General features: G+C 36.6%; 1 protein-coding gene across 2 annotated transcripts in view; it reads right to left on the reverse strand.

Annotated features, from left to right (window-relative positions):
- Positions 1-107: 107 nt before the first annotated feature.
- The window catches only part of GSK3B (glycogen synthase kinase 3 beta), a 236,684-nt gene continuing 210,525 nt past the window's right edge, over positions 108-26,266 (reverse strand). For both annotated transcript variants that reach the window (XM_053564177.1, XM_053564176.1), the window contains 2 exons: positions 20,141-20,239; positions 108-5,625 (listed from right to left, as the gene is read on the reverse strand). In XM_053564177.1, the coding sequence (XP_053420152.1) occupies positions 5,558-5,625; positions 20,141-20,239 (167 nt within the window). In that variant the 3' untranslated portion in view covers positions 108-5,557. The remainder of the gene's footprint in view (positions 5,626-20,140; positions 20,240-26,266) is intronic.

A 26,266-nucleotide genomic window follows, 5' to 3' on the forward strand; every position in this document is an offset into this window, starting at 1 on the left:
ATCCTCCCCAGCTCTACCCCTACTGGTAAATGTGTTTAACTATTTTACATGTCGGTGGAATTAGCCAACCCCACCACCATGCTAAATAAATAGAGGACCAGACTTTATCGAATATAAATTTGTTTTTATTGAAGCAGCAGTCACATGACCTTATATCTAGTCTTTAAATTAGGCCTGACAGTTAGCCAGCCCTAAAAAATGTTTTTTTTTCCACTAAGAGACATAACATGTTTACATACATCATCCAGTATTGGAAATGAGCAGACTCAAACACAACTTGTGTTGGTTACCTGGGAGGTACAGCCCCACTGTTCGTGGTGTTCATATATTTAACAGAGACCCCTGACGACCATTACTAATAGGATGAAAATTAAAAGAAAATACAACTACACCAAACCATGAACACAGTAATCAAAGACAGTAGCTTATACACTTTTTAAAAGTTGTCCCTTTCAGTGATATTTTTTCTTTTCTAGCAGTGTCTGCAAAGCTTCCTCTGCATCAAATCCAAAGGTTTCCAAGATGGAGGCTGCACCTCTTGAGGCTACACAGTAGAGTAAGATCATTGGGAGGAATGAGAAATGGTGTTCATACCTTGATTTTTATAACAGAGATTCATATTTCCCAAATTAGAGGAATGAAAATGATGTGACTACATATTTCAGTGGCAAAATAGGTAGGGTGAAGGAAAGGGTTGGGTACTGAAATAAAGACCACACACTTACGAATTTTAATTTCATTTCCAGGCTAACCTACTTTTTATTTAATGCAAATTACAGTACCAGTTAACTATTTCCAAACCAAGTCACATAGAACGAAATGTATTTACAAGGGAATGGGGAAAGGGAAAAAAAACATTAAGCATACTTTTCACAAAAAAGTTTATATTTAAAATGAAAAAAAATCAGTCACAGAGGCATTCAAGTAGTAATGTTATACAGATTTTGCTTTTCCTTTATATCAAGACAGATTTGCACAAGTGTTTGCAATAGTTTGTATACAACCCACAGTCCTTTATATATATATATATATAATAAATTTTGTTTTTTAGATTTGTTTTTAAGATGGAAGTGGTCACGCTAATTGGTATGTGTACAGGCCCAAGTGATCCATCGGCAACACATTTATAAATGCAAATTTTACAGGCAAGCAGATTTTCATACATCTATCTGTATCTGCCTGTAGACAGATATAAGAAAGAAACTTAAAAATTAACACAAGGAAGTCTACTTTGTTAAGCTAACCCCTTATGTACTTGTTGTCATTTTGCTTTTATTGCGGAGGTGCAAAACGGAGCAACAAATTTGAATGTAAAGGCATAACCATCATGAAAATAATCCAAACCCCAGGGATTACTTTCAAAGCCTTCAAAGGTAGACCTCACTCTGGAACTCTACTGTGCTTCTAGTTGTCTCTCTTATTTTTAGTGGCTCAGGTTTCTACCAGGAAAGACAGACTTTATTGTAAAGCATGTTTACTTTTTTATATGGGGGAGAAAAGAGTTAAGCTCTGTGATTAGATGATCACTAACATGAACAAAAAGAATTAGACACAATTTTGGTTTTTAAAAAAGAACCCCACCCCCCCCACCCCACCCCCAACTCCTGGGGATCTGGCATTGGCCAAACTTTCTTTGGAAGATTCCAAAGCTAAATCCTTTAAAAAGGAAAGGGAAAAATAAATGAAATGCCAGTGTCTTTGTATCCACAGGGATAGAGAATACAATAGTCTTCTCAGAAACCTTTGCATTGGTGCAGACAAGATGACTGGTTAGATAAACTGTTAAAACACAAACCAAAAATATGTGTCTAAAAATTAAGGACTTTAAAAATGACACAACATGTCACTGGAAAGAAGGTGCAGTCTTCTGCTTTGTTGGAATGAATACATGATGTTTCAAAAATAGCAACCTTTGGTTTGGTAAAGTTTGTTTTTTCTTTTATTCGAGACATTGTCAATGGAGTACTTGGAGGCAAAACAAATACTTTCTATTTTTTTTCTTTCAAAAAAGGTCTTTATGTTGGGCATATGGGTAAGAATTAAACTGATTTTTAAAAAGGAAATTAAAATGACATTTCACTGAACAGGGGTAGAGATGTCAGGCAGGGAATGGGTTAAGAGTTCCCTTGTTAAAACAACAGCCCTCTGGCATGGCGGCTCTCCGTGCAGTATCAGCTAGGAATTACACTATGGCATTTTAGACCGCCGATGTATCAAAACCCAATACTATTAAGAAGCTTCAATGTATAAAAAAACAATTCTCTCTCTCTCATTTGGGAGGGGAGTAGGTAAGGGGGAGAGAGAGCATGGAAGGCTCCCAGAATCTGCTGTTTTTAAGACCCATGGTTAGGGCTTGTGGAAGAGATGAGCAAAATCTAATCTATTCGGTATCCTCCAGATCTAGGCTCCCTGGCACTACACTAAGTCTCTGAATGGACTAAGTATGAAATGAAACCTGTCACTGCTACTGAGGAGGAAACAAAACATTCAGAACCAAAACAAAGGCAGGGCATGAATGAAATGAGATTATGAATATGGTTTCCTCTTCCCACTCCTGAGCATGGTATCACTGAAACTTAATGGTGGAAGGGCAAAGATACTGTTTGAGTGAGTTATTATTTCAAAGGGAAAGAGGATGGAAGGGAGACATGGATAAAGGAAACCAATTAAAAATTTTGAAATGAAAAACAAAAAATCCCCAAACACATGGAAGCGAAGGCACTCCAAACTATATAGATACACTATACATTGCTAGAGTTATTGTTACAATAATACAGGCCGGTACCTACTGTACAGAGTTAAAACTATATGGCTTTAAAAAGCTCGTCTACATTTTGTCTGATTATTAAACAGAATCACTGCCCTGAACAGTAACTTTTTGCTCATTAATAACAGTTCCTGGGTCCACATATTTACATACAAAACAATAAAACTTAAAAACACTGAAAGAAAATATAATGTACAAGCTTGAATTTGGTGAGGAGCTTTTTATTATTATTATTATTATTATTATTTACAAAAAGATATTCAGAGACCTGGATCTCACTTGTATAAAAGAGTTCTGTGATCCCACCATGATTTTTGAGAAAGAAAAAAAGCACACACCTTAGCGCGCGCACGCATACACACACACACACACATGAAAAGCTTCTGGCTTTTCTCTCTTCTCATACCCCATTTGTGTGTTGGGGGGGTGCTGTTTCCTAAAACAAGCACAGATTTTTATGGACTTTGACATGCATACCAAATCCAGAGTAGTGTCTGTATGCAAACGTTTGGGCAGTTTGATCTGAAAGCAGATCCATTTCTCTATCACAGACCTGTCTTTTCAGATTCCTTATAAATCCTTTCTGAAAATGGTCTATCGAAGCCAATCCCTTTAAGGAATTATGCTGCTACTTTGATTTCAGACTTCTTTCAAATCTTAATTTGCTCTCAGATGAAGCACTTTGTAAAACGTAAAATTCAATTTGTTTGTTTTAGTTTGACTGAGAGTATTTCTTTTCTCGTGAACTCTGATATAACCAGAGGTTTGAGAAACTCCTTTTGTGGCCTAAGAGCTTAAACAATGAGTGAAAACTAAGATGGCTCACAGTTGTCTTTCTGGGTGTTGGTTCACTTCAGCAGGCAGTGTTAACTCTCTTGCAGAGTCACACACACATGGTTAAGAAGCAGGACAGGGTACCAGGGCCTGCAGGAGGGCTGCCAAGAGACTCTACTTCCAAACCACCTGGAGGGTGAGACCCCCTAACCTAACCCAAGGAGGCAATGAGAAGGGTGGAGGAAAGTTACACACAACCTAGGGCTTAGCTCTGCAGCCCTACAGTTATCAGCTAACCTTGGAAGGTATGTGGGGAAGGAGGGAAAGGTGGCCATCACTCAAGTGACCTTTAAATGTAAAGTACAACTGATTGTGCCTTAAAGATTCATAGGTCAAGTAATGGCCCATAAGCACCAAGGTGACTAAGGTTCATTTTAGAGTATATAAGGCCCACATAGATACCAACCTTAAAAGTATAAAACAAACTAGTCATGAAAATCTATTTTTTCACGGCAAACATAATCCTTCAATCCTCCTTGCTTTCCAAGGAATATTGCTTTTTCTTCAAAAACAGAGACTGATTCTTACACCATTCACTGATACACAAAGAAAACATAAACAAAAAACTCTTAACCAAGTGTGGGTGGAAACAATTCTTCTCTCGCTTAAACCAGTCAATTTTGATACTGTAGACAAAAAAAGGCAGTATTGAATATATGTATATATAACATATATACACACATTTATATAATCAGCTTTCCTATAAAGTCAGCAGGTACAAGTGATTGTTTGTCATTCTGATGTGTAGTTTTTAATATTTCTACCATCTAAAATCATAATGGCCTGACATACATCAATAAATAAATGTAAAAAGCATGAAGTTAAAAAATGCTGAAATTAAATACAGATTCTAGATTTGGATTTAAAATTAGAACTATGTATAGACTGTGACAATTTACATAAGCTCTGTTTGCAATTAAAAATATGAAAAATAAACCAGTAGATGATTACAGTTCACATTATTTAACTATAATGTTCTCTTAAGTGTATCTTTCCAAGGGAAGCAACTTTAGAAAAAAATCTGGACAAATTCATTCACAGTGGTGAGATATGTTCCTGGCCTGTTCCCTTGTTCTGGGCTCACTGGCCTTTGACCTCTGCAGCCACAGTGGCCTGCTAAAAACATTTGCAATCTCCTCCTAGGTCACTAGTTTAAAACTGTGCTAAGATTTGCAGAGAACTTTGTCAGGCAAACAGATCCACCTGAAGAGCATGTGTGCCAGAGTCCTCTGAGCTGCTCCTCCCCGGCAGCCTCTATACAAGCCTCTTTACCACTAGTGCTGACCGAGAGCAAAACAAAACTTTCATAAATCAATTAAGAATCTTCCTCTCAGAGTTTCAAACTTTACTTCCCTAGGTTATGAATGACACACGTTTCCTTTTCTGTCTGCCACACCTGCCACCAACATGCTGAAGGCAAGCCTTCAAATACCCGAGGATATGGATTAATTTTACAAGTGACATTTAAGTCCCTGTTGAGTTATACCTGCTAAGCTCCCAACCAATTTCAAGCTGTGCACTATACCAAAGTCTTACACTAGACTTTAAAAGAAAACAAAGTTAAAAAAAAAAACCTTCAGCACAGAACAAGGTTTTCTTCTTGGAAGGGGCATGAGGCAGGAATCCTGTTTTTAAAGTATACAACAGCAGACTTTTGATAAAGAAAAGATTGTCATGGGAGAGAGATTGTATGTTCTAGTGCTCCGCTTTCCCCCTCCCCAAAACCCCTCCCAGCCCTTGGATCTCCCTCAGAGTGAGAATACAATGAAATTGGTTTGTATTTATAGATATTTTACAAGGTTAAATAAGAACAACGATAATAATAAAAAAATTGAACACTAAAATGAACAGGTTTTTTTTCTCTTTTTAATTTTCTTTCCAAACGTGACCAGTGTTGCTGAGTGACACTCAAGTAACTGGTGGTTTTTCCTGTGCAGCTGGCTGCTCGGGAACTGTTCAGGTGGAGTTGGAAGCTGACGCAGAAGCGGCATTATTGGTCTGTCCACGGTCTCCAGCATTAGCATCTACAAATTGAGAGTCCCAAGAGAATGCATGAGCAATGTTAGAATACCCCAAAGAGAACGAGTACACTGCCTCAACCAAAGACTGTGAGTGGTGTGGCCTTCTGAGCTATTACCCAGAATGTTGTTTCAAAAGCGGTCAACAGTAAGAAATCTGAATTTCTTTCTGCGTGGAATTGCTCTAATCCTTTGGAAATATGTACAACTTTACAACTAGCTGTTGCCCCCTTTTAAGGTCTGTTATTATTATTTCACAGCACCAATGAACCTTTAAGTGGACATCTTACTGTGTGCAGATAGGCTTCCAACACGTATAGGCAACTGGCTCCTGTTTCAGTTGGCAATCAAGTTGCATCCTTGTTTATCACATACAATGACTAGGAATGTACTGCTGGCCAAATTTCCTCCCAAACATTTCATGCTAAGACTTGAGCAAGAGAGGTGGCTTGACTGGTGTGGGCTACTTCCTAGGAGCCATACTGCTGTTGGCATTCAAGTTTAGACATCAAAAGGCAGAGGCTTAAGTTTTTTGTTTTTCTAGGACTGAAGAGATATGTAGATCTCCCATGTCCTATGAATAGATACCAATGTCAAGGCTCAATGCAACATTGGTCCTGGATGTTTCTACTTTTAATTTTTTAATTAGAGACACAAAAGACCCCAAGAATGCAAAGGAACTCTTCAGTAAAGGATAAGCTATTCAGTTTATCATTTCAAAAGCCACTCTATAAAAACTGTTATTTCCTTTCTTTTTTCTTTGGAGACAATCTCACTTTGTTGCCATGGCATTCATAGCCAGATCTCATAGGAACCTTATACTCTTGGGCTCAAGTGATTCTCTTGTCTCAGCCTCCCGAGTGGCTGGGACTACAGGCGCCCACCACAATACTCAGCTATTTTTAGAGACAGGGTCTCGCCCTAGCTCAGGCTGGTCTCACTCTAGCTCAGGCTGGTCTCCTCTTAGCTCAGGGTGGTCTTGAACTCATGAGCTTAGGTGATCCGGCTGCCTTGGCCTCCCAGAGTGCTGGGATTACAGGTCTAAGATACCAGGCCTGGCACCTGGTCTATTTCCTTCCTAAATTCAAGATTTTCCTGCCCCCCGAAATAGTCTGCCCTTATATGAATTTAACCCAGCCTTTGGGGAAGAAATGTGAGTATCTCTTAAATTGAATGATTGTTTAATTCATTTAATTTCCTACGAAACACTTACAGTTGCTTCTAATCCTGCCATCATGTAAATACGTGCAGACATGATGGCAGTAGGGCCCATGGCCTGAGTCACATTAATTTATCAGGATGACACATGAACAGGTGGCAGGAGACCGTATGTTATACAAAACCTACTCACCAAAGGCAGGTAATTACGTGTAACTATGTCTAACATTTCATTCACGACTCCTGGCTTTCCTTAGACATGCCCTGCTTAAAGGAAATTTTACTCTCAGTGATCTTCCAAATTCTGTGCATTAATAATCCAATATCAATTCCTGTTTAGGCTATAGATTCTTCCAAGGAAAAAAATGTTTGTTTTCATGACTCAGGGATAGGCTACATGAAAAAACAACATTCCAGAGAAAACCCGGAAGACCAGTGTTACTTCTGAATTATAATGTTCCTGACAAAAACATGTTCATTGTAGCATTCCATCCGTGCTCCAGACGACACTCAGAACCTATGCATTATTATCATCAAAGAGAAATTCCCTTTCATTATATTCATGGGAAGATGATGGCAGAACTGTCATTCTAGTCTCTTCTAGTATTTCAGAGAGTCAACCAATCATCAGGAATTTATCTATTTATCCACTACATCAGTACACACACCAGCACAATTAGCAGCTAGGGCAGCTATTAACTACACTGACTTACACCAGCCAAGGCTGAAATCAGTAAGTACCACCAGCCCATTTATGTTAATTTTTTCTCTGGCAAAATCTTATTTAACTATTGATTTGCAGATGTTCTTTCACTGCCTACAGTCTGTGCACTTAAGATATTACCAAACCAGTCTCCCCTTCCTTGGATAAACTCAAAGGCTGCTTATATGATCAGAACAAAAAGCACATGCTTTTATAAGTGACCATATAACTAGAAACAAATTCGTTTTCTGAACAAGAGAATGTGACAGACACTCAAGTTCCATCCATCTCATATTTTCTCTGAATTCCAAATCACTTGATGAAAAAAGTTTTACAGCTAATAATTTTGCTTATAAGTATCCCTGATAGCTGAAGTCACAGACCTGTACTCATTCATCAAAAAAACCTTTGCCTGATGCAATGAGCTCTACTTAAAATCAAATCACATATGCCCTTGCTGAGAAAAAGAACAGAAGACAAAGTCGGGGGAGAGGAGGAACAGAACAAAAAAAGTGAAGTTCTAGTAGGTTCAATAGGCCATTTTACTTACTGAGTGAACAGTGCTAATTTCATAAACGTTTTCAATCTCACCGTATAGATGGTCAGATGGTAAGTGCACTGGCCCTTTGCCCAGGTAAAGTTAAGAGTTGTTGACCAAGAGGTGGCCAGGAAGAAACTATTTCAAGAACAAGCAGGAGGAAGTAAAGCAACACAGATTATTACCTTTTTAGAAGTAACTCAAGAAACACGTCTTGGTGTATTTATTTTGTTCCTACTATCATTCTATAAATTTATTTTACATAAATGAACCTGAATTAATATGGGCTTTTTACAGTGAAAAACTTCGAATTCTGATAAATTATCATTGTATTTAGATGTTTATTATAATTTCTATAATTTTTCTTCTCCAGCATTTAAACAGTGACTTCATGAAAGCAGAAAAGTTTATTTTACTTCTCCTTACACTTCCTTCACTTCACATATGCACTGGTAAAAGTGATGCTAGGCAGGCATTTAAAGATCTTGTTTGCAAAAGATCAGCTTGTTTACAAAGGACCCAACTACGAATAATCAATTCACTCTATAGTCTCTTGTTTTTCGTCTTGAGATGTTCTCAGCTTCATACTGATATATCTTTCTGAAATCTAATCTAGTTCCACAAACATTTATGTAGTAATAAGAATGATGTGAAGTTATATAATTTAATAGCTGTGTGATTTTGCAACAAATTATTTAACCTCTCTACCCCATGATTTCCTCATTGATGAAATGGTAATATCATTTGCCTATGAAATATGGACTATGAAATGCTTAGCACAGTACCTGGCATACAGAAACTGTATAATAAACAGAAATGTGAATGAGATGTCTACAATACATACATTTAAATCTAGTGTAACTCCAATAACCATCATCACTATCACAGTATGTGTAAATACCAGTGACGACACGTGGGTTACAAATATGCCAGATAACTAACGAAGTACTTTGCAGGTGTGTCTTCAGCTCACACAGCAACCCTAAGGAACAGGTACAATTATTGCCTTCATTTTACAAATAGGAAAAAGGAAGCACAAAGAGATTAAGTAATATGCCCAAGACCATACAGCTAACAACTAGGAAAGTGAAACACAGAGGGGACACAGGAGGAGAATGCTGACCTTTATGGGCACTACAGGACAAGAGAAGAGATGTCCTAGCAAAGTGAGAAAAGAAGTTAAGGGGACTTTCATTTAGATCTACCTTAACAAAATCCAGTGTGATTTCTGGAAGCCCATTTCTGTAATTTGAAAGAATGATTATAGTAAAACAGAACAGTAGGGCTGGGTGCGGTGGCTCATGCCTATAATCCTAGCACTCTGGGAGGACGAGATGGGTGAACTGCCTGAGCTCATGAGTTCAAGACTAGTCTGAGCCAGAGTGAGACCCTGTCTCTAAAAATTGCTGGATGTTGTGGCGGGCACCTGTAGTCTCAGCTACTCGGGAGGCTGAGGCAAGGAGATCACTTGAGCCTAAGAGTCTGAGGTTGCTGCGAGCTGTGATGCTATGGCACTCTACTGAGGGCAACAAAGTGAGAATCTGTCAAAACAAACAAACAAACCAATCCAAAAAACATAACAGCAAATTTATAATAAGAATTAAGAGAACAGTTATTTTAATTGTAACTTTCAAACAGTTTAGATGGGGTATACAGAAATATGAGTGTTCTGGAAACAACCACAGAGCTGACACTTCACTGACTGCAAAGCTTTCTAGAAACCGATGCCCATCACTTACTCTTCTGATGGTACCACAGAAAACAAACAACAAAAAATCTCCCCAAACCAAGAATGGACTTAAAAGGAAATAGAATAATTAGTTTTGGGAGTTGGGTGGGGATGAAGGGAATTTACAAGGTAGGACGGTACAAGAGCAACTTTAGACACTGTATTATAGCCAAATTCCAAGATGACCCAATGATTCACAATGCTTGGTGTCCATGTCCTCATGTAGTCCTTTTTCTATTCTAAATAGGACTAACCTGTATAAACCAATAGGACATTGCAGAAATAATGGTGTGTGACTTCCAAGGCAAGTATATAAAAGACACTATGGCTTCCACCTTGCTCTCTCTCGGGTCACTTGGTTGAGGGAAAGTCAGCTGCCACGATGTGAGACACTTACGTAGCCCTATGGAGAGGTCCACATGGTGAGTGACTTAGGCCTCCTGCATACAGCCAGCACAGATTTGCTACCCACATGAATAAGCTGTCCTGGAAGTAGATCTTCCACTTCAGCCAAGTAACGAGAGGACTGTATCCCTGGCTGATGTTTTGAGTATGTTTTGAGTATGATGTGAGAGACTCTGACCCACTGAGTTTCTTGGAAGCCTAGATTGCTTCCAAATTCCTGACCCACAGATACTATGTGAGACAATAAATGTTTACTCTTATCGTAAGTTGCTAAATTTTGGGGTAATCTGATATGCAAGCAATAGGTAACTAACATATAGGTATATGTTAAAGAACTTAAATGCCACTTAGGATTTAGGGTTTGCACTTATAAGCCAATAAGAGTATCTCTGACAAAATCCTTCTACAATAATTAGGTGTGCTTCTGATAAACTGTACAAGACAAAGAATTATATCAGATTATTGTTTTTTCCTTTCACCAATCAACCATTTTCTGAAAAGAATCTATAGTTCTCTGTCTTTTGTGCCAGATATTGCAAAGGGAATTTGTATATATGTTAAAACCAATTTTATTCTGTGTAATTTCAGAGGTATAAATAATTTGAACAATCCCATAATGAAGCCAAGGGTAGAACCCTGAGGTATCACATTCCCCACGAGGCTGTGATTTTTGTCCTAGAATACACTTTTATATGTAAAATTCTGTATTTGATACACATAAATTTTTCCCTAGGAGAGAATCTACAGTCCCCCCATGCCTCCTACTCTCAGAGATCTAGAGGAGTTGCTAGATAATGGAGTCATGGATTAATGATGGTCAACTATCTCAATACTGAGGAAATTGCTCCACCTAGCTACTCAGGTCATAGATGCAAAAGTTTTGCCTTGATTCTTGTTTGCCCATCCCTAAATCTAACGATCCACCATGAACTGCTCACTTTCACTGTACCAAATGTGTTGAATCAAAGTTGCAAACGAGGAATGGGAAGGAAAGTGAATGGAAGGTGTCACATGTAAAACTATTGCCAAAGGATTTAATTAAGAAGAGGGTAGAAAATAAGGAAGTGGTTTAGGAGGAGAATATAGAAAACAAATGTAAGAGGTGGGGTTCCAAAGGGTCTGCCACCACGTATTAGTATTTTAGACCTGTGGATCTATCTATATAAGTTAAAGCATTCTGATTCACAGAAGTGCTCCGTCTGGCCCAGCAGCGATAGAAATGTTCCATTTGCACTCTCCAAAATGGTAGCAGCTAGCTCCATATGGCTAATAAATGTTAAGTATCTAAAATTAAATAAAAATTAAAATTTAGTCCCTTATTTGCTTTAAACACATTTCAAGTTCTTAGGTTACAAAATTATTAATTTTTTAAAATTAAATCATAGCCATGTACATTAATGCAATCATGGGATACCATGTGCTGGTTTTATATACAATTGGAAATGTTTTCATCAAACTGGTTAACATAGCCTTTCTGGCTTTTTCATAGTTACTGTGTTAAAACATTTATATTCTACATTTAGTAAGTTTCTACATTTGTAAGATGCACCGTAGGTGTGGCCCCACCAATTACCCTCCCTCCACCCATCCCAAAACTATTAATTTTAAAAATATTTCTATTTTTGTCATGTTAGTAAAAGAACAGTTTTTAGATATATCAAATTTGCCTTTGTATGTTTTACATGTACTTGGAAACCTGAAGTGTACTTTTATTCTCTTATTTCCTCTATTATGTTCTCTCTTAAGCCAATTTTATATGTATTTCCCTTTACCAAGTGTCCTCCTTTTATAACATTTAGAAATGTCTCAGGACAGGTCAACTCCTCTAAAAGAACACTTTTGCAGCCTACCATACATTATTTATATTGTTGCTAATCAGATGTTCCTATTCAAGCGGAAATGCCTCTACTACAAAACCAGGTCTTAGATATTAGTGTTATTTACTAGCACATGAGCAAATAAGACCATTATTCATAGAGAATCAAACTATACCTTAAAGCTTATATTTAAACTGAAATTATAATCTATACCCATGAAATCAAAGTATACCTATACAAAGACAATTTTCAGTTTTTTCTTTATGTCTACTATTACTTTGACAATTTTGTGCGTGCAATAAGGAAGGAAGGGGAACCCTTTTTAGTTAAGCACCACCAATTTTCTTTTTTTATTATTCTAAGGAAAAGATGTGGCACAAGACACCAAGGTGGCCTTTGGTCATTGTAAAAATAGAAGTAAAATTCAGATGCCTGTGAGCCAATCCATCTATCAAGATCCTTGGAGGGCCTATTAACCGGGTTCGTTATTTTGATCTTTTGGCAGCAGAGATATCTCAGTTGCCCCTGAACTCAGAGGCAGAGGACATTTTATTTAAGAGGCTTGGCTATTCACAGTAGGAAACTGAAAGCCATGGGCACACAGGTAACATTTTCATCTTTCCTTAAGTTCCAACACCTAATTTAGCTATAAGGAATGAGAAAAGGCATATAAATAAAAGCAGGTGACTTCAGGCAAGGAACTGAGGAACACTTCAGGAATAGGTATTCTGGAAGAATGTCTGATAGAACAATCACTAAAAAGATTTTAGGGGAGGAAAATCCCAGGTAAAATTTTTGATTTTATAGGAGCGAAACAACGATCTGCATAGAAAGACACAATTTTTTTTTTTTCTTTTGGCCGGGGCTGGGTTTGAACCTGCCACCTCCGGCATATGGGACCGGCGCCCTACTCCTTGAGCCACAGGCGCCGCCTGAAAGACATAATTTTTAAAAGTGATTACTGGCACTGCTGTCCGATGAAAATAATGATGAGGCTGGTTTGATTTTAAATATCTACATACAAACTCAATAAAAAGTGAACTTGACAAGTTTTCTGGAAGGCAATTTGACATTATGTATCAAAAACATTAAATTTCTTCATTTCTTCTTTTTTTTTTTTTTTTGGGCCGGGGCTGGGTTTGAACCCACCACCTCCGGCATATGGGACCGGCGCCCTACTCCTTGAGCCACAGGCGCTGCCCTCTTCATTTCTTTTGATGATTTTATTTTTTAGTGTATTTTTTATTAAATCATAAACACATAGATCATGTATACATTAATCCATTTATGAGGTACAATGTGCTGATTTCACATAGAATTAGGAACCCTTACATCACTCGTTAATATATACCTCATCTCGTTTACTTAGTTATTGTGTTAAGACATTCATACTCTATACTAATAGATCCAATATGTACCCTTGCATGATGTACCATAGGTGTGATCCCACTATTTACCTTTCCTTGATCTGACCTCCCCGCCCCTCCCATCCCCCCGCTCTGATTTTCTTTTTAAAAGATTTTTATTTTGGATTAATATGAGGGTACAAGTGATTAAGTTACATTGTCTGCATTTGTCAAGTCTTTTGACAATTTTCATATTTACTTCTTTTTTTCTTTTTTGAGACAAGGTCTCCCTCTGTTGCCCAGGCTAGAGTACAGTGGCATTATTGATTCATTGCAGCCTCAAACTCCTGGGCTCAAGCAGTCCTCCTGCCTCAACCTGCCAAGTAGCTGGGACTACAGCTGACTCTACTCCCAAAACTACTTCTAAGAACATTTTAAGAGAATGAGCATGGTTTTATGCAAATGTATTTTCAAAGCATTTTTCAGAATAGCAAGAAAACTTGGATACAAACCAAATGTCCCGGAATAAAAAGTTAAATAAATCATAATACAGTCTTAGAATTTTGATTTGATATATCCTCACCCTCAAAGTAGGAGAGCCCATTAAAAAAAACAAAGTCTCTTTGCTCATTCATATATAGACTAGAATACAAAACAATGTTACCTGTGATTACCTTTTTTTTTTTTTTGAGACAGAATCTCACTTTTTCACCCTGGGTAGAGTGCTATGGCTCAAAGCAACCTCAAACTTTGGCCTCAAGTGATCCTCTTCCCTTAGCCTCCCAAGTAGCTGGGACTACAGACAACTGCCACAATGCCCGGCTATTTTTAGAGATGGGGTCTCACTCTTGCTCAGGCTGGTCTCAAACTCCTGAGTTCAAGCAATCCACTAGCCTCAGCCTCCCAGAGTGCTAGGAGTATAGGTAGAAGCCACTGCGCCCAGTCCTGTGATTACCTTTAGAAGTAAGAATATGAGAGATTTTTATTTCTTATAATAACCATATACATTTTAATAGACAAAAATCCCTGTTTTTTTTTTTTTTTTTAAGTCACATTCTTTTACGAAACTCCACCAACATTTAGGTTAAGATAAAGGGAAAACAAAGAACAGGGTTAGGAAGAAGCATACCAGAGATGGCATACGCTGCAGATTTTACAACTAGAACAGGAACACAGCTTTTCCAATGTATATTGTACAACTGGCATAAAGCAAACAACGCATAAAGGCAACAGTGCTTGGGGGAGAGGATGAGGGAATGGTAACATGCCTATTAATAGTTTGGAGGACAAATGAGCAATCATTAAAATCTGAAGGACTTCTGCATGGAAGTATTCGGTTGGTTCTGAATAACCGCAGAATAGAATCACTGAGTGGAAGAGGGTGAAGAAATCAATTTCAGGGGAAAAAAAAGGAAAAACTTTCTCATAGTTGGGTGACAGAAAGTAGTTGGAACGTGCTCATTCTTATAGTAATGAGCTTCCAGTTAATAAATATACATACCTATGAGACAGAAGACCACTTCACAGTAGATAATAGGAGGTAAACTGAAATCAGTGCTTTTCAAATTTGTTCTAACAGAACCAACACACTGAAAGAAGCCTTACCCAGAAGACTAATATACTACACAGACAGAAAACTGCTCTATTTGCAATTCCCTATCATATCTCATACTTGTCTGACCAGAACATCTTTGAAGTGTGCAAATTTGATTCGTAAAACTACAATGTTGCAAGATTTATGGTCCAGATGAAAGGTTTCACAAATGGAGCAACAGAGATGATCAGTTGAGTGTATTGGGAAAATCAGATTCACATATACAGGATGCCCTAAAGGTCACCCCTAAAGTTGCCATACACAGGAAAAATGAGAAATTGTAGTTAAATGTAACTTTATTCACAAAATATTCATTATAAAATTTTACAAAATATTTGCAAAATGTTCTCTACGTTTTGGCTACCTCTTTGTAAAATTTTGTTATTAGTATTTTGTAAATAAAGGTACATTTAGTTACAATTTCCCATTTTCCCAATGTATGGCAACTTTAGGGGCAACCTTTGGAACTCCCTGTATATGTGTGTGTGTTTTAAATAAAAATAAGAAATTGCACTATCTGGACCCACATGTATGTGTGTATGTGTAATTTTTAAGAGGTTCTCAAGTCAGAGCTGTGAGCCACAATCAACTGTACTGTCTCCAGATACTAAAGTATTTTAAAAACAACTATAGAATATTTTTGGGAAAAGCATTTTTGGAAAAAAAAATTCAATACCCATATCCAATAATTTTTGTATATGTCTATCTAGCCCCTATCCACATGCAAATAACACTTTAGCATAGTAAACAACATAGTTCACAAAATTTAAAAATTTTCTTCACATAAATTACAATATTTTCACAAATATCTATAAGTGTCACAATTGTTTTTCATAAAAATACATAAAGGTGTAGATTCTACAATGTGTTATGACAATTTCCTACCGTTGACTTGTCAGATTGGCTCTTCTTTTTGGTATATAAGATCTTTGAAGTGGCTAGAGAATAATAATGAGGTCTAGATTCCCAAAATAATAACAACATGATTTTAGGTCATAATCTGGATATGACAATGTCAGTTTTCCTTGATTTTCTAGAAGCAGGATTATAGAGAATAGGATTTCTGCATATAACATATTTAAAATTTAGTAAGACCTAAATATCACCATGTAGTAATTTTGGCTACCATGAATAATTGACTAAAATCCAAAGCTTATTTCAGGATAATATAGTCAGTATGATCACAGCTGATAGAATTTTTGTCAATCTGCTTTAATGTTCTTCTGCTTTTCCCCCACCTACTTTAGGACTGAACTTTCTTCCAGGACAACATAAATGACAAAAAAATTCCATTTTTATTTACGTCAGCTGTAAGTGATATAAAAAGCACCCTAGGCAGTCATCTAGGAGCCTCTGTATTCTGATGATCTTGCTCTAGACAAAAGTGCAATTGACAGAATTGCAATGGTGTTGAGCAACAGCAGGAATGATATCTTAATACATCAGATAATTTCAGGATTATGTTTCTCTTTTTAATTTGTATTTTAGTAATGTAAAACCATTTTTAGATGACCAGGAAGCATATTTCCAAGCTATGAAAAATAGGTTAAATATTAACCTATTTTGCTTCCTGTTGACATAAGCTAAAAGTGGCCCCACCTCTAAAATACTAATTATTTTTATGTACGCTCTCCATTACATCTACTTAAATCAAGTAAGCCAACCAATTCAGTCACTTAGAGGTTTACGTTGTATTTAATTCATTCCAGGCCTTGTTGGAGTATATTATTTTGGTGATAGAGCTAGAGTAGGTGATTAAAAATTATTTTAAAATTAAAATTTGAGGTGCCTGTGGCTCATATACTGGAGCCCAGTATACTGGCCCCATATACTGGAGGTGGTGGGTTCAAACTCGGCCCTGACCAAAAAAAACCCCAAAAAACAAGAAACAAACAAAAAAGAATTAAAATTTGAAATATATCCAGGTTGAGATATGCAAGGTCTGAAGCTTTGTAGCTTAACAGTTTATTTCTTTGTACCCTGGAGGAGACCAAGAAATGCTTTGTGAGAACAGCTTTGGCTATATCAAATTTTAACTTTTAAAAGAATTTTTAATCATCTACTCTAGTTATATCTGTAGGCATTCCCTCACTCTGTTGGTATACTGAGATGGAGTGTCCATTTAGCCAAGAGAGGAGAGTCACAGATTCTTTTGTCATAAGAGGAAGGATGTCAACTTTGCCTTCCACATGGATTTGTTTTTTTTAAATATGTCTGGATCTGCCCTTACTTGGCGTAATAATAAAAGTAGTAAAGCAGTTTCCTTTCGCTCACTGACAGCCCACCACATGACGGTGCAAAGTACTAATAAGCACTTTGAGTACTTTATACCTCTTCTCACAACTCTGTATAGTGGGTATTATGCCTGTTTTATGGATAAGGAAATTGAAGCTAAGACAAATAGAAGATATATATATATATATATATATTTTTAAAGTCTTATTAAAGAATGTATAAAGTATAAATTCTTTTTTTTTTTTTGTACAGACAGAGTCTCACTGTACCGCCCTCGGGTAGAGTGCCGTGGCGTCACACGGCTCACAGCAACCTCTAACTCTTGGGCTTACGCGATTCTCTTGCCTCAGCCTCCCGAGCAGCTGGGACTACAGGTGCCCGCCACAACGTCCGGCTATTTTTTTGTTTTTGTTGCAGTTTGGCCCGGGCTGGGTTTGAACCCGCCACCATCGGCATATGGGGCCGGTGCCCTACTCACTGAGCCATAGGCGCTGCCCAAAAAGTATAAATTCTTATATAAAGTATATAAAATATTTAAATACAGACAGCTGTAGAGGCCACACGGTCAATCATGGGGTCTAGACCAGCATTTCCTCCGATATGTTTGATGATACACTTTGTCTTCACTACTATAGCCCCGAAGGGAAACCATTTAACTATACTGTGGTGTTATGCCGTTGGCCTATAGTGAGGGCCTCTTACACATATGAAGCTCAGTATTAAATTTATGATTGAAATGGTGATGAGGACTTGTTTATACCATATTTCTTTTAGTACCAAATCTGAAGACCCAAAGAAGACATACTTCCCTAACAGCAGGGCCAGAAACATTTTTGCTTCTTCTAAGCCACCTGGCTCCTTTTTATAATGAACAATGGGAGATTTTAACAGATAACATTGCTTTATTTACTTTAGTTACTAGGAAGCACAGAGTAGAAATCCTTTTGGGTTACTACTAAGATACTCGAGGTGTGTATTTCCCTAATTTTAACTCTGAGTCAGTTTATTATTCCTCTACTAAGTTCCTCACACCTTGATTTACTTCAACTTTGGAGTGACTCTGTGGGTCAAAGTCCAGTGTTAGTTTCCAAATTTATGCTGAAATCTGATTTCAACAGTTTTAAGAATATACAGATAGCAATGAAATATTTTTTATACACAGTCTAAAGCAGCGGTTTTCAACCTATGGGTGGCAAACTGTATTAAAGGGCCGAGGCATTAGGAAGGTTGAAAACCACTGGTCTAAAGCAATTGTAATAAAATTCCTGGAAACTAGTTCAATAAATAATGTGTTTATTGAACACATGTGTTCAATGTGTTAGTTACTATGTGTTAGTTACTATGTATTTCAAGGTTAAGGCCTATTTCATACTGTGAACAATGAATGCAATCTAACTTGGGTCAGTTATATATTTAGTTTATTAAAAACTCATCTAATCAATTCTATCTTCATTCTAAATAAACAGGTCATAGGGGTTTTATTTTAATTGCATTTTTACATTAAAAAAATTGAAGCATACTGTAGCACGTATTACATAGTCGATTTTTACAATATCATTTTAAGGCAGCATTGCTACTTGATTTTGCTGATTGAAAAAACAATTAAGACACTAATAAAACTAATAAAGTTCAAATGACTTTATCAAGGTAGCATATGCTGATGTAATGGAACTAGAAAAGAGATCTTTCTTTCCAAGCTTTTCCTGGAAGGTAGGACATGAACTAGAATGAAATGTTTTTACTCTTTATTAGCAATGTTTTTAAAAGATTATGATTAGGGAGAAACGAACAACACTGTTGTAGACAGGAGAAGATGGACTTTGATCTTACTTCTGAGTACTAACAACTAGTAATGAAAGATTTTATCAACAATCGGACTGATCCTACTTAGTTCAGTGTGATAGATGATTTAATGAAAATGAGCTCCTGCCATTTGCTTTTTGGAGAGAAAAACAAAGAGGCACCAAATTCTGAGCCACTAATTGTGCTACCTATTGTCTTTCAAATGTCATTTTAAAAAGCATCCTCCCATTCTTTGGAAGAACTTTAATTCCCACAAAGGTTATTTATTTCTAGAATACCTAATAAGGATAGTGATTCTCCCTAAATCAGGTCCCACCATTAGCTGGCTATGGGCCCAATATGAACTAGCCACAATACCCTAGCTCTAGGCTGGGAGTCCATGCAAGGCTCTTTTTTTCTTTGGTAGATAAGTCTAGTCACATTCGAAGTAAACTCTTAGTTAAATGTATCTGCATTGCAGTTTTAGCTCTTTCAAACAATTAAAAAGTATATCAACCTATAACTTATAATTCTTGAAAATTTGCCTCTTATACACTACTAAAATTTACACTCAGGAGGATGGAACTAAAGTTATCTTCAATAACATTACATTTGTACAGATTGTTTTCTGCTAGAAGCATTTGATTTGATTTTATTTCTGGAAAGTATGACATTTAAAGTAACAACTAAGGTGACAGAACTTAACATTATAAAAAGATATATAATATTTGTACATTATGCATAAAGTATTTACAGGTACTTTTGTGCTTTTTGAAAAATACAGCAATTTCTTTTTACATTTATTCATTTGGCTGTCCTATGTTTTTGAAACTAGAAAGGTAGTAAATGTTCCTACTCATCAAATGAAATGAAATAGATGTAATCTCGTCTTTTAAAAAGACAGAAAGTTTCTTTGGCTGGGTGTTGGAAGGCTGAGCCAGAAGGATTACTTGAAGCTAGAACTCAAGACCGGCCTAGGGAACATAGTTAAGACCTTTTTCTATAAAAAAAAAAATAGCTTATTGTGGTAGCATGCACCTGTAGTCCTAGCTATTTGGGAGGCGAGGTGGGAGGATCACTTTAGTCCAGGAGTTTGAGGCAATAGTGAGCTATGATCATGCCACTGTACTCCAGCCTGGGTGATAGGGTGAAACCTCGAATCTAAAACAAAACAAAAACAGAAAATGTTTTTAAAGAGACTAAGGTATCCTCACCTGAGGCTGCTGTGGCATTTGTAGGGGTTGAACCAGCTGCTTGAATCCGTGCATGAGGAGGAATAAGGATGGTAGCCAGAGGTGGATTACTTGACAGTTCTAGAGAAAGTAAGACAAAAATGTTATAGCTTATTCTTAACTCTGTATGTAAAATCACTTTATTGGTAGCAATAAATATAAGATAATGCAATAAAACACCAGTTTAATGGTACCCCCCCCCCGTACAATAAACCTACACCTCAAGCTAACTCAATGAGTAATATAAAACTTATATAAAAAGGCCACAGAAATGTTGTGATACATAGCAAAGGCATTATCTGCTAACATTAAGAGAACTGAGAACTAAAAATATGTTAGGGAAAGGTCGTTTTGGAGTAAGCATATTAACAAAATATGTTCCCGTCTTTCATTGATTTAAATATAATAGGTTGTCCTGCACAATTCTGGCAGTATTTGACAATACAAATTGATAGCAGTGGTATAACAGCAAAGAGAATACGTATGCAGTTAGTGTGTGTTTTGTACGCATACACACAACCAGATGTACCAATTCTTACCCAGTTGTTTATGGGCCAATGGGGGATAAGACCTATCCAGAAGCTAGTGGAAACAAGATTTAAAAACCACATGTGAAGTGATCACTGCTTTTATTAAAAATAGGAATATCTTTATCCAATTCTATTTCTTTTTTAACTCAGTAAGATTTGTTGCTTTTTAAAAATTTGAAATAGGCCTTTTACCTGCATGTGGGAAGTTTATTTCTGTTAACTGTATATAGTTACGTATAGAAGATTTAAGAAAACATTGTAAGATGATATTTAAGAATGTAGATAGAGGGCGGTGCCTGTGGCTCAAAGGAGTAGGCTGTTGGCCCCATATACTAGAGGTGGTGGGTTCAAACCCGACCCTGGCCAAACACTGCAAAAAAAAAAAAAGGAATGTTGATAGATAGCAAGTAGTGGTGGTGAGTTTGTACATACAAACATCTGTTGCTACCTTTAGGTAATGTGACTGTCCTCTCAATTTGCCTCTCAATACCCCTGGTTTATGCTTGTTATTCCAGCCTTTAACCTGTAAATGCTCATTTTTGTTCTAGTAAGTGTCACAGTCTGAAGGAATAATTCTCTGAACTACAGGAAGGCATTATTCTCTGAACTATAGCATACACTTTGGCAATTTACAGATATGACCTGGACTAAAAAAAGTTGAGAATAATACATTTTAAAATTAAGGTAAAATTCATATAACATAAAATTTACTATTTAAAATAGTTCCATGACATTTAGTCTGTTCACAATGTCCTACAACCATTACTTCTTCATTTTTTTTTTTTGAGACCGAGTCTCACTTTGTCACCCTCGGTAGTGCTGTGGCATCACAGCTCACAGCAACCTCCAGCTCTTGGGCTTAGGTGATTCTCTTGCCTCAGCCACCTGAGTAGCTGAGACTACAGGCTGCTGTTGTTGTTGCAGTTTGGCTGGGACTGGGTTTGAACCTGCCACCCTTGGTATATGGAGCTGGTGCCCTACTCACTGAGCCACAGGTGCTGCCCCACAACCATTACTTCTATCTAGTTACAAAACACTTCCAGTAGCCCAAAGGGAAACCCTAAACCCATTGAGCAGTCACTCCCTTTTTACTCCTTCCTTGAAACCCCTAGACAAGGCAAATAGTGTTTTAATCCAGGAGTTTTAAAATGTTTTTTAGTGCAAAGCCTCTGCCAATAGTGATTTATTCAACTTGGTATCTAAATATCTAAATTTTGTACTAAATTAGATACTAAATTATACCAGATTTTGATAACAAAAGTAATAAAATGATGCCATAATTTATGAAAAATGAATGAGAAAAAAAGCTTAAAAGTTTTAATAGTCTTCCTTGGGAAGACAGCTGGAAAACCATGGCTCTAATGATCAGGTTCTAAGAAGTGCTGCTTTCTAACAATCAGATTTAATAGCTGTGTTGGTTCTCACTGAGGAACAGAAAATCCTATGCCATTACTTCAAGTCAGTCCTATTTTAACCCACTACCTATACTTAGGAAACCAAGAGAATTTCTGTGAATTGCCATGGCTAAAGACTTTATGGTTCTAGCAATTATAAAAGTATTAATGCAGTATGTGGTAGTTACTCTAAAATTCAGATTTATCATCCCAATTAAAATTAAAATTACCTAAAATAGAAGGGCTTCTTTAAAATTCTTCCATCCATTTATTTACCTGCCCACATACCCATCCATCAATATTCAAAGTGAGTAAGTGTTTTAGGTCCCGGATAGAGAGTTCTTGTCTTATCAATAGAAATGGAAAAGGACAAATGAACAAATAAGTTGGCAAGAAAGGCACAACCTATTCAGGATAGAGGTATTTTCAAATGAAAAGATTTCTATGACTATGTGCCCAATATCTAGAAGAAAACCCCCAACAGAAAATGAACAGAAGTTTTAATACAAGACATCTTGAAAAAGCTATTGTTAAGATTATCTTTAAAATAAACTGATAATCGGAGGTCTGTAGCTACTTTTCCTCAAGGCCCAGGGTGCTTATCTCTTCCCACACATTCACTATCCTTTGTGTACCTGCTTGCCCAGGGGAAAGCCATTGTAATTTTGTACCTTAGTCTGGGTAAAGGTATGTAAATACAGTTAGTTATCCCTCAGTATACACAGGGGACTGGTTTTAGGCCCTTCCTTAGAAACCCAAACCCAAGGATGCTCAAGTCTCTCACATAAAATGGTATAGAATTTGCATATAACCTAGGCACATACTCCCATACACTTCGAATCATCTCTAAATTACTTATAATATCTACTACAATGTAAATAGTTCCTATACTTCATTTTCAAAATTTGTATTATTTTTTATTTTTGTATTGTTATTTTTTCATTCTTTTTTTTCCTGAATATTTTCAATCTGTAGTTGGTTGAATACAGGGATGAGGAACCCATAGATATGAAGGGCTGACAATAGAGGAACATGTAGGTGAAGGACTTGAAAAAAGCAAACTATTTCTTTCATAGGTAGTACACTATGATTCTGGCCTTGGATAAGGGGAGAGGGAAAGAATAAAGAAAATAAGACATCAAGAAAAGAAGTAGCTCTGGAGATCCTGGAGGCTTTGCCATACCCAAAGACATGGGAATGGAGGTTGGGGAGATGGAGAGACTGGGGGGTGAGGGTGGGACTGTAAACTTTGTGAACTTTTTTTGAGTTAAACACCCTAAGAGTTAAGAATTCTTTAAATGGACATTCACTTCTAGTTCTATACTCCTCCAACTTCTATAGTCCACTGTCCGTTTAATTACAGGCAATCCTTAAGATACATTGCTTCCATGTGTTCACTCTTCTCTTCTTTAGAGAGGTTATTAACTGTCACAGCTTTTGCCTGTGAAACAAGGATGCCTCCTTGTACTCTTTCTACAGTCCTGTTCTTGCCACTTCAAGTCCGAATCTTTTATGGGGACAGAATATGGGAACCTCTATGGGGCTGTCACAACTAGTACACAATAGTTTATTCATTTTTCACTCCCAACAATTACTGCTCACTTCCAATCACCTTGACTATCCATGGCAATGAGTAATAAGGAGATGGATACAGTGAGTGCAAATGCGAACTGCAGTTGAAGAATGCAAAACACAGTGGCATTTTGGAAAACAGAAACAGCAAAGCAACAGCACTTTTCAGGATGAAGAGGAGGAGTGCATATATGCTTGAAGGCAGACAAAAGAGTGCAGAAGAGATTGGAAGTAAGCGAATATTTATTTACTAAATATATATGTGTTATAAGCTTGAATAGGAAAATAAATGAGGCAAAATAAAAAGGTCCATGATGAAGTAGGGCTAGTTTTGGGTTAGTGAGAGGAAACTTAAGAGGAAGGATAAATATAAACTGTGTTACCTCAGAGACATGGTTCAAAACAAAACAGCAACAGTTTCCAGGAAACTTTAGAAAAATTAATGCATGATAAAAATTTCTTCTCGCAGATGTCATGAAAACTATCAAAAACCCATATGTAATAATTTATTAGGAAAAATTACAAATGTTCTGATGGTGTATCAATCATTATGTGCTCTATAATCAAACATTTTAGTGCACAATTTAAACAAAAGCAAAATGAATCAACCAATCAAGACAGATAGCAATCAACCAAAAGATTAACCAAACATATAACTAAATTTTGCTGCATTGTTTTTTAATACTGGAAACTCACAGAAAAAACAATCTCATGAAAAGACAAATGGAATAAATTTAACCGTGCCTGTTGAAGCAATCTTCTTAAGTGGAAAAACAAAACCTAAATCTAGTTGGCAAAACATGAAGTTTCCTTTACTCTGAAGTTTTTATTCTTCCGAATATAATATTCCTGATTCACTAGTAAGAAGAGGGCAGATAAAAACTTTCCTAAGTTTTTTTTTTGCAGGATAGGGAGAGGACTGGTAGTAGTAGTAGTAGTAATAGGTTTGTTCAGACTGTTGTGTGAAAGCTGAGGATATGAAAGGAGGATACAAAAGCAGCAATCACTGTTTGAACCAAAGAGAAGAAATCAACCCCTCTATCACCAAGTTCTTTCTACTCCTACACTGATGTAATAAAGTATCAATCATCAGGTAAAAGGAAATCTTCCTTCATTAGCTTTGAAAGAGCTCGCCCTCCTCCTCAGGAAGGAGTCACTAAAATACGCAGACTTTTTCTTCCGCAAGTAGTTTTGAATTCCTCATGTGTCTATTAGGTTTCTAATGTGCCTATAAAAATTGTCAGTGTTTGTCTATATAGTTAACACTGCTATTTCTCCCTATTCACAAATAGTACGAAAAGTGCCCATTTTTGAGCAGTAATTCAAATGCTAGAATGATGCCCTAGTGATCTCATCCATTACCAGATTCTAATGTCGCTTATTTGTATGTATTTTCTTTAGGTGAATAAGTAGCTACATCATAACTACTTTTCTCCTTGGTAACAATTTCCAAGTGTCTAGGAAATTTCTGACCAAGATCCTAATGCTGACCACATATTCCATACTTATTCAGAAAACTCAACAAATACTAACCTAAGTAGATAATCACAGAGAGTAGTTTGTCTGATTGCTCCTGTCGTGTTTGGTGATACTGGTAATATTTCATTTGACTATTTAGTATTTGCTCCAAACCATGACTACTTTGCCTTGGAACTGCCCAGCAGAAAGTATCATAATTTATATCAGTTACCAAAAATGTCTGAAAGCTTTTAGTGTACTACATATATAGTACAGGTATATTTTAGAAGTTATCTAGCAAAATATCAGTACTTTAAAAGTTCTAGTGATTTACCTAAATATCTTATACTCAGAAGTCCATTCTTAATGCTGTGCATTAAATGAGGCATTACTAAGTTCTTTCATCCAACTAATTGGCATTTGGGCATTTTGGGCATTTAAAAATAATATTGCTAATATTTTGAATTCTGAGGAAACCAGTTTAGGTTTTCCTGTATTTATTTACATCTTTTATGTATTTTAACCCTATTGAAGTCTATGTTTTTAGCTTTCTCATTTTTTTCTTTTATCTTTCTAGAGTCAATTCCTTTTTATAATAAAAATTTTGAAGGTGGAAATGTCCTTGAATATCCTTTAATCCAATTATCTCATTTTTAAAATGGGAAAATTAAGGTAGAGAAAGTGCCTAGGCGAACGTCTACAACCATGTATTCAGAGAGGGAACTTGACTTAAGTCTGACTTACTCTTTCCACATACAATGCTGCACTTTATTATTTCCAGTGTTCAGGTCTTCCTGGAAGTGTACTGGTCCAAACTACACAAAGAACTTGCAATCAAGACATTAGTTTTGATTGTGCCCATACCATCCCATATCCTTCTCAGTAGTATGTTCAAAGCAGTAGAGCGGACTGAATAACTCAGGAAAAATAATAATAATTCTCATAGAAAATTAATAATTTAGAACCTAAAATCCTGAATATATTTGTCATTAATACTGCAGTTGCCTAACCTAAACCTTACCTGCTCCCTTTAGTCCACCCATGAACTTTCTCAAGCACTGTGTCTTCATTGATGTAAAATTTCAATGCCTAAAAGAATACAGCTTGATCACCTAGAAATTTTACTTATCCAGATTATGAGATATCAAAGAATA

Source organism: Nycticebus coucang, chromosome 16 (genome assembly GCF_027406575.1).
Source record: "Nycticebus coucang isolate mNycCou1 chromosome 16, mNycCou1.pri, whole genome shotgun sequence".
Lineage (NCBI taxonomy): Eukaryota > Metazoa > Chordata > Mammalia > Primates > Lorisidae > Nycticebus > Nycticebus coucang.